At 36.4% G+C, this 9,985-nt stretch overlaps 1 protein-coding gene across 1 annotated transcript; it reads left to right on the top strand.

Annotated features, from left to right (window-relative positions):
* Positions 1-683: 683 nt before the first annotated feature.
* On the top strand, positions 684-3,194 carry LOC127728874 (uncharacterized). The gene has a single exon (XM_052236464.1). It carries the CDS (start codon positions 684-686, stop codon positions 3,192-3,194), a length of 2,511 nt encoding a protein of 836 aa, XP_052092424.1.
* The last annotated feature ends 6,791 nt before the right edge of the window (positions 3,195-9,985 follow it).

Raw genomic sequence — 9,985 nt, 5'->3', positions numbered from 1 at the left:
TGTTTCACACCCATGTTTGTTAGATCATTCTTGAGTTCACGATGGACTGACTCTAATAATCTTTATTTACCAAAGTCATAACAACTATAGGCATACAACATATAAACTACACACAGTATACATAGATAGCAGAAGGTAGTGTGAAACATTACAACATGTTAGATCTTAATTTTTGTGCACGAAATATAAATTTACCCAAATTACATAATTCTCTAAGATTATTAGAACTCATTAATTGTATATATTTATACATGGAAGGTTTTCTCCAATAATAAGGTTTGATAAAATAAGATCTAAGACCTAAGTGGGACATTTTAAAATGAAATGCATCTCATCTTCAATGTCATTTTTACAAAAACAACATAGTCTATTATTTCTTGGACTTGCAGAATAGCGTCCACATTCTATAGCTAAATCATGACTACTAAGTCTTATTTTGGTAATACGTGTCTTATAAATAACTGGTATTGGTTTACATAAGTAATCAGACTCAGAATACTGTATATTTATAATTTCTCTCAGTTTAGAAAAACCGTCTTATTCTCTTTATGCAGGTTTATCATATTTTTGAAATAAATATATTAAATCCCATTTTCGAAGATTGTACATGAAGGTGGTCCAAATGAAGTCTTCTTGGGCGTAATACAGGCTGTATTGTGTTCTTTGGTGGAATAGAAGATGGGATGTGCTCTTGGGCGATTACAGGCTTTGGTGGAATAGAAGATGGGATGTGCTCTTGGGCGATTACAGGCTTTGGTGGAATAGAAGATGGGATGTGCTCTTGGGCGATTACAGGCTTTGGTGGAATAGAAGATGGGATGTGCTCTTGGGCGATTACAGGCTTTGGTGGAATAGAAGATGGGATGTGGTCTTGGGCGATTACAGGCTTTGGTGGAATAGAAGATGGGATGTGCTCTTGGGCGATTACAGGCTTTGGTGGAATAGAAGATGGGATGTGCTCTTGGGCGATTACAGGCTTTGGTGGAATAGAAGATGGGATGTGCTCTTGGGCGATTACAGGCTTTGGTGGAATAGAAGATGGGATGTGGTCTTGGGCGATTACAGGCTTTGGTGGAATAGAAGATGGGATGTGCTCTTGGGCGATTACAGGCTTTGGTGGAATAGAAGATGGGATGTGGTCTTGGGCGATTACAGGCTTTGGTGGAATAGAAGATGGGATGTGCTCTTGGGCGATTACAGGCTTTGGTGGAATAGAAGATGGGATGTGCTCTTGGGCGATTACAGGCTTTGGTGGAATAGAAGATGGGATGTGCTCTTGGGCGATTACAGGCTTTGGTGGAATAGAAGATGGGATGTGCTCTTGGGCGATTACAGGCTTTGGTGGAATAGAAGATGGGATGTGCTCTTGGGCGATTACAGGCTTTGGTGGAATAGAAGATGGGATGTGCTCTTGGGCGATTACAGGCTTTGGTGGAATAGAAGATGGGATGTGCTCTTGGGCGATTACAGGCTTTGGTGGAATAGAAGATGGGATGTGGTCTTGGGCGATTACAGGCTTTGGTGGAATAGAAGATGGGATGTGGTCTTGGGCGATTACAGGCTTTGGTGGAATAGAAGATGGGATGTGGTCTTGGGCGATTACAGGCTTTGGTGGAATAGAAGATGGGATGTGCTCTTGGGCGATTACAGGCTTTGGTGGAATAGAAGATGGGATGTGCTCTTGGGCGATTACAGGCTTTGGTGGAATAGAAGATGGGATGTGCTCTTGGGCGATTACAGGCTTTGGTGGAATAGAAGATGGGATGTGCTCTTGGGCGATTACAGGCTTTGGTGGAATAGAAGATGGGATGTGGTCTTGGGCGATTACAGGCTTTGGTGGAATAGAAGATGGGATGTGGTCTTGGGCGATTACAGGCTTTGGTGGAATAGAAGATGGGATGTGCTCTTGGGCGATTACAGGCTTTGGTGGAATAGAAGATGGGATGTGCTCTTGGGCGATTACAGGCTTTGGTGGAATAGAAGATGGGATGTGCTCTTGGGCGATTACAGGCTTTGGTGGAATAGAAGATGGGATGTGGTCTTGGGCGATTACAGGCTTTGGTGGAATAGAAGATGGGATGTGCTCTTGGGCGATTACAGGCTTTGGTGGAATAGAAGATGGGATGTGCTCTTGGGCGATTACAGGCTTTGGTGGAATAGAAGATGGGATGTGCTCTTGGGCGATTACAGGCTTTGGTGGAATAGAAGATGGGATGTGCTCTTGGGCGATTACAGGCTTTGGTGGAATAGAAGATGGGATGTGCTCTTGGGCGATTACAGGCTTTGGTGGAATAGAAGATGGGATGTGCTCTTGGGCGATTACAGGCTTTGGTGGAATAGAAGATGGGATGTGCTCTTGGGCGATTACAGGCTTTGGTGGAATAGAAGATGGGATGTGCTCTTGGGCGATTACAGGCTTTGGTGGAATAGAAGATGGGATGTGGTCTTGGGCGATTACAGGCTTTGGTGGAATAGAAGATGGGATGTGGTCTTGGGCGATTACAGGCTTTGGTGGAATAGAAGATGGGATGTGCTCTTGGGCGATTACAGGCTTTGGTGGAATAGAAGATGGGATGTGCTCTTGGGCGATTACAGGCTTTGGTGGAATAGAAGATGGGATGTGCTCTTGGGCGATTACAGGCTTTGGTGGAATAGAAGATGGGATGTGCTCTTGGGCGATTACAGGCTTTGGTGGAATAGAAGATGGGATGTGCTCTTGGGCGATTACAGGCTTTGGTGGAATAGAAGATGGGATGTGGTCTTGGGCGATTACAGGCTTTGGTGGAATAGAAGATGGGATGTGGTCTTGGGCGATTACAGGCTTTGGTGGAATAGAAGATGGGATGTGCTCTTGGGCGATTACAGGCTTTGGTGGAATAGAAGATGGGATGTGCTCTTGGGCGATTACAGGCTTTGGTGGAATAGAAGATGGGATGTGCTCTTGGGCGATTACAGGCTTTGGTGGAATAGAAGATGGGATGTGCTCTTGGGCGATTACAGGCTTTGGTGGAATAGAAGATGGGATGTGCTCTTGGGCGATTACAGGCTTTGGTGGAATAGAAGATGGGATGTGCTCTTGGGCGATTACAGGCTTTGGTGGAATAGAAGATGGGATGTGCTCTTGGGCGATTACAGGCTTTGGTGGAATAGAAGATGGGATGTGGTCTTGGGCGATTACAGGCTTATGGGTATGACTTTGGAATCGCATATCATTACAAAAAAAGTCATGTAAGCAAATATGTAAACTTAATTTACTTACATGCTAGATAATATATATACAAGATATAAAACAACAATGAGAATAGTCTGATTGTTATTCATTGTGTCCATTAAATGCTGACAATGTCATTTCTTTTGAAATTATTACCAACCCATCCACAGAAGATGATAACAGTTATATCAGATAAGGTAACGTAACAATTACGTATTTATACGGCAATATTTCTATCAGATGATGTAACGTAACAATTATGTATTTATATGCCATCATGTATATCAGATAAAGTAATGTAACAATTATGTTTTATATGCCAGTAGACCTATTACAGAATGTCGGCAAATGAGGGTTATTGGATCAGACAGAGTTTATTTTAATGGGTATAATGAATTCGTTGTTCTTATATATAAGGATAAATGAGAACGGAAATAAAAAAATAGTTGCCTTTAAATAGACCGAAATATGGTTTATCGATACTATGAATATTTGACCTTATATTCGCTTTGTTTATCATTTATTCATTGATTGTGTTTAGCAAATTTACATGCATATTCTGTTCGAAAACTCATCAAAGGTTCATGCAATGAGTAAGTTCTGCTTCGTCGGTTGACCAGAATTAAGGTGGGAAATTTAGACTGCCATTGGAAAATTGTGGGTGTTTTTGTATCAGGCCAGAATTGTGTATGGCATCAGGTCACTTACATGTGGAGCAGGATCTGCTTACTCTTCCGGAGCACCTGAGATCACCCCCAGTTTTTGGTTGGGTTCGTGTTGCTTAGTCTTTAGTTTTCTATGTTGTGTCATCTGTACTATTATTTGTCTGTCTGTCTTTTTATTTTTGGCCATGGCGTTGTCAGTTTGTTTTCGATCTGTGAGTTTGACTGTCCCTCTGGTATCTTTCGTCCCTCGTTTACAAACCTCTCAAATATTTTTGCAAAGGTTCTTTAACTTTGTGAAGAAAACGTGTCACCCACACTACAGGAGGCATCGGATTTAACATAATCATTCCATACGGACGTTACTGCGTATCTATACACATCAAACAGCCAAACTCACACCCTTCTGTCGTCAAAATCAACGTTTTATTTCTGTAATCTAACTAAAACTTAGGTTCAAATCCTCTGCCAGAGTTGATCTAACACGGGTTTTACTTATCTGTCACAGGCAAAGGCACAGGCACTTTTCTCAGAACTATTTTTACCTATTAAGGTTAGTATATAGTACAGTAGCAGTGAAGTACGTACTGCAACCTTTATCCTGCGTGTACTTGGTTTATGCCTACATCTTTCCTCAAGTAAACAATAAATAAATAAATATGCTGATTATATACCAGTTACAGCTTCTTAGGAGGACACCAGTAAGCTATGTTTTTGCAATAAAAGAAAAAGGGCTTTTGCGATTACAGTTGTTCTCTTTTCTGGTACGCTAGAAAAAAGTATACTAGAAAATGAATTGATGAAAACGACTACCTTTCCTAACAGATGTATTTTTTTCATATTTTGTTCCAATCGAAATAATCCCTTTCTTTTTCACAACCCAAAAAGTACACCCAAAGGAATTTACTCGCATCAAACATTTTCTACGTGGAAAGAAAATAGCTTATTTCTCATACTAAAAGATTATAAAAGTTTAAGGTAAGGGTTTTAGTCTTATGATAAAATATGTTTTGTTTCCTGATATTTACTTAGTGTGGGAGGTATAAAAGTTTAAACAATCGTTGGTTTATTGTAAGAAAGTGTTAATAATATATATCATTTTGAAATTTTCATTCAGTTTACGAGAAATTATATTTGTTATACTTTCAAATTTTCTTCAATAAAAACAAACCCACACTATTCGTTTGATAATTAAAGAAAGTTCCCATGCGCTTAAGTAAAACAGTGTTAATATGTCTCTCTCTTGGTATTCTATCTTTTATATTGCATTAAAATATTCAGTAATGGGATGGATCACAACCATTGTTCTAAACGAATATGCAATGATATTGTCTGGTAAAAACATGAACTCAGCATTTCTCTTCGTCCACAACTGTATTTTTATATATTAAGAAACTTTTATTTGCTTTTACTGTTTCAACAGTTTTGAATGATTATACACCACTGAATATTAATTTATAGGTAAAGATGTAAAAGGATCCTCGGTATAAACGATAAATAAGACTTTCTGTGTAAATTTTATTTAAATTATTTTACGGTGTTTTTTATTTAACGAAAATTCATTCCATTCATGTCGCAAATGTGAGTTTCAGGTGCTATATCTATACTTCATTGCAACGACATTATATTCTGAGATTCCTTTATTTGCTGTTCTTCGTCTCAAAACACAATGACCATTCAGCATGAGACAAAAACGTCCACCTCAATGCAAGAGCATGACGGCCTCTAGATACTTTTGATTTGTTTTGTATTGGCCTATTAATATGTTTTGTTTAGTTTTGAAAACGAATTTGGCATTTTTATTTTATCGTTAATTTTGTTTATTTGTTTTGTTTTTGTTCATTTGTTTAAAATATAAGTCTGGTTACTTGTATGGTGACCGTCATGTGATATCTTCCTGATACAATTACTACCTAGAACTCATTTACATTTTGAGATTTTAAGGATAATTTTTTTTTCGGTTTTCTACTTATAGGCTTTGTTCTGTAAACCCGTCGTATATTTCAAACCGAATCCGACAAAGTATTGCTGATATTTTCAAAACATTCATTGCATCACTCAATCGTGCACTCAATACACGAGAAACAGACTGTCTTGTAAACAATTGAATATAAAGAGCAAACGTAGTGCGATTTACATACAACTAACCTTGAAACAATATAATACGATATTCGCACCATTAATTCTCTGCAGTTCAATTTGAAATTGAATAATAAAGCAATGATACAGAAATCCTGATGCAAATGGAATTTATTTTTATTTATTCATTCTCGTCCTGTTTATAACTGGGATTCTCTACCATAGTCGGTACCTAGTGCCTTTAGTAAAGTGATATATAGTGACTGTTCAAGGGATAGACTACTAGTGGTTTAATAGGAATTTTGAAACAACGCAAACATAGATGAATTGACTACTACTATAGGTAATTCTGATAATTTGCAATCTTTTTATTTGCATATTGCATGTGATATACGGCATTTATGTGAGTACTACGTTTTGAATATGACATATATTTTTATATATATATGTGTGCCACATATCATATTTCAATGAGATAGAAAATCAACAAAACACCAAAATTCAAAAGACATATGGGTGTTGACGTATCGCTTTCTACAATAGTGAAGTATGAATAAACGAAGATGCGTGGTCAATAAAACAACAATCAAACGACACATATATACTAATGTCCAGAGGGTTAAAAAAAAATGTGTCGATACAAAATTTCAATAATAAAAGTCTATACGAGATGTGAATTTTAACAGAAACAATCAAAGATCTACCATTAAAACACAATTTTTCAAATAACGAAAAGCATTATATTCAATATGGTTGAACAGCTCTCATATCATCGCAATGAAATGACATAAAGTGTTATTTTCCAATTAATCAGAGACTATAGTCACGAACAACAAAAGTAAAAATCGTCAATATCGAAATCGACCTTCATTTTGTCATCAGTAACAGCACATCAAAATTTGAAAAGCATTCAATTTGGTTGACCAGCGCTCATGTTATTGCAGTGAAACGACGACAAGTTTCACTTTCCAGTAATTCAAGTCCCGAAGAGCAAATGTGAAAATCGTTAATATCGAACTTGACCTCCATTTTGTCATCAGTAACAACATATTAGAATGTGAAGAAGTATTGGTTGCACGGTTCATATCAGTTATTGCACGGAAACAACTTGAGCTGCTCTAATACTTAAACCCGCAGTACAATCCAAAATCAATAACCGGATTTCCGTCGAAAAATCGGTTAATAAAAACGGTGAGTCGTAAGAACTCAAGTGCCCCGGTAGATTAAGCGTTTTTTTGCTTATAGTAAATCTGCACTGTGTGTTTCCAAAAAAATCAAAACGAATATATCAAAATAAACAAACTAGATACCATATAGTAATAATATTAGAAAAACTATGCTTCTAAAAAAAAGAAAAAAATGAAAAGAAACTTTCCAATCTGATTAAAATACAGATCCTATGTCCAAGCTTTGCTTACAAGGATCTAGCAGCATTCCGTTTTACTTTCTGTACTGGTAATTATTACATCAGCCAATATTTGGAAGGTGTGTATCAATTCAACAAAACCAGAAGATCCCGAAAAGGCCTTTAATGAAAAAAAGTAGAACGGAGCGTTTTCAGATCCTTGTTAGCATAGCTTTGACAAAGGATCTGTATTTTAATCAGACTGTGAAGTGTCCAGCACCGTTATGCTAATAAAAATGTCTTAATAATATTGTCTTCAAACTTTCATCGCATTAAACCTAAATGTTTATAAAAGAACTGGCTCTCAAAGGATAACACACCATAGTGAGTGTTTTGTATATATCAAGATATTTTTTTCTGTACATTTCTCCTTATTTACTCTTTTCTTATAGGTAGGTAGCTGAGTGTTAAACAGTTAAATTCGAGACAAGTGCATAAAGTATTCTGTAGACGTTTTATTCATAAATTTTAAATTATATAAATCGTAAAGCATGTTCGGCAAGAATATACGCTAAAGTTTCCGAAAATTTCAAACAAAAAAATTCATATTGCATTTACCTCTCGGAAGTACTAACTGGCCTTCGAAACTATCAATAAAAGGTCTTTCTCTTCAAAAACCTTAAATGCATTCGAACATCAGCACAGCTACCAATGCAAACGATTCTATAAGCCAATGCATGGATAAATTTCATCTTGCAACAAATCTATGGATTAAGTAAAAGACAATATACTTGAGAGTATCCCACCATGGTTAGAGTCAGTATTCGTTACAGTCATATTTATGAATAGACATTTATAAAACTTTCCAATATTTTGTAATTGTACAAGAACTGAATTTCAAACTCAGACGAAGTTGAACATTTTTGTGACTCTTTGATGCAACTTTTTGTTCTACCGCGCAAACATTTAGCATCAAATTTATTCTAACTTCTGGCTCTCATTATTCCCAGAGAGGGTCATCCACAAAGCGCTCCGACTACAGCAGTTTTCAATGTAATGCACTGATAGTAAAAACTAAGAAAACATGGACTTGTTATAAAAAACTCAAGTTTACAAGTGTTAAAGTGTTCTTACCTTGCTATCTTTTGGTTCCATGTTCAAATAAAAATCTGGTAAAATATCGGAATTATTATTTACATCTTCTAATGCCATCTCTACTGCTGGAAGACAGCCCTGCCCTCCCGCCCAGCTACCGGACATGGGAAAAATTCCTCCTATTGTCAAATTTTTATGTTTGAAACACACAAAAACTTTTATCCAAATTAAATTGTAAACCGATATTAAAATCCATCTCTTAAGCAACATTTTTACGTTTATCAACACATTTTGTATAGATTTATAATTAAAAACTGAATTCATCCAATACCACACACTCGCTTTCTCACTGCTAAAGCATAAATGGTCTGAAGCTTACAAAATTCCGATAGCCAATGTAAAGGTTACAAAAAAGAAATAAGCAGTTATTGATGAATTTTAGTCAGAATCATTACTAGTGCCACTTGTTGGAAGTTTCCTTTTGTCAATATGTCGTCTGCTCTTGCCTTTCGGTATGTTATGGACATGATCGCTTTGTAGAATCAAATCTATATTTGGCTTGGCAGGAGGTATTGAAACTAGAAAAAATAGTGGTTAGAATAAGTTCTCTTGAAATAAGTGTCCTGAGTACTTTTTTTGGGCTATTTATTGTTATCACTAATCAAGACAATTTAGGTATGATTTTACTATATGCTTTATAGATAATAGTTGTAAAAAAACTATGCGTACCTTACTTAAATTCTATGATGATAAATTTTGAAATAAATATGAAACTAATGTTTCTACTCCCTCAGGCAATGTATCTTTATTAGGGGACGACCTTTTGATTCTGAGGGAGAGGCCTGACAAATTTGATGAGGTCAGAATATATATTTCCAACATAAAAGCGGCTAGATTATTTATTTTCTCTCAGATCAGGGCCGAAATATTTATTTTCTGTTCATCCACAAATTGACTCAAAAAGTACCCCTCCTCCCCCATCAAAATCAACTTTTCACCCCCTAAAGTAATTCAACTTTTGTGATACAGATCACCTATTTGTGGGATACATATACAACCCAACTTCAAACTACAAATAGAGCAGTCAAACACAGTCTAGAATATATATCCTATTGATATAAAAATAATAGCCTTACAATCAACGGTGGATCCAGGGTCCAAGGAAAAAGGGCGTTATTGTCTAAAATGGTAAAATATCTGACGAGCGTAGCGATTAAAAATTTTTGGGGGAAGGTTTCATAAACAAAATTTTATTTTTCTTGTCAAAAGGAGGTTGCACATACACTATGACCTCCAAAATAACCACTAACAATGCTTTTGTAATTTTATAAATTTTATGCGTCCGACTATATAAAAATAAAGAAATGTGGTATGATTGCCAATGAGACAACCATCCGCCAAATTTCAAATGCAATGGATGTAATCGCAATTATAGGCAACCGTATGGCCCTCAACAATGAGAAACCCCCATACCGAATAGTCGTCTATAAAAGGCCAAATCATGAAAAATATGAAACAATTTAATTGGGAAAACTAACGGTCTAATTTATAACAAAACAATTTACGAAAGACAAAGATGACAGATATGAACCA

The sequence above is a fragment of the Mytilus californianus genome, unplaced genomic scaffold (assembly GCF_021869535.1).
Source record: "Mytilus californianus isolate M0D057914Y unplaced genomic scaffold, xbMytCali1.0.p SCAF_2, whole genome shotgun sequence".
NCBI classification, from domain to species: domain Eukaryota; kingdom Metazoa; phylum Mollusca; class Bivalvia; order Mytilida; family Mytilidae; genus Mytilus; species Mytilus californianus.
The sequence above is the reverse complement of the archived record's forward strand: the minus strand, read 5'-3'. Positions and strand labels throughout refer to the sequence as shown.

Coding starts and splice junctions, on each gene's coding strand:
- LOC127728874 (XM_052236464.1), top strand. CDS start 684: ATGTGCTCTTGGGCGATTACAGGCTTTGGTGGAATAGAAGATGGGATG.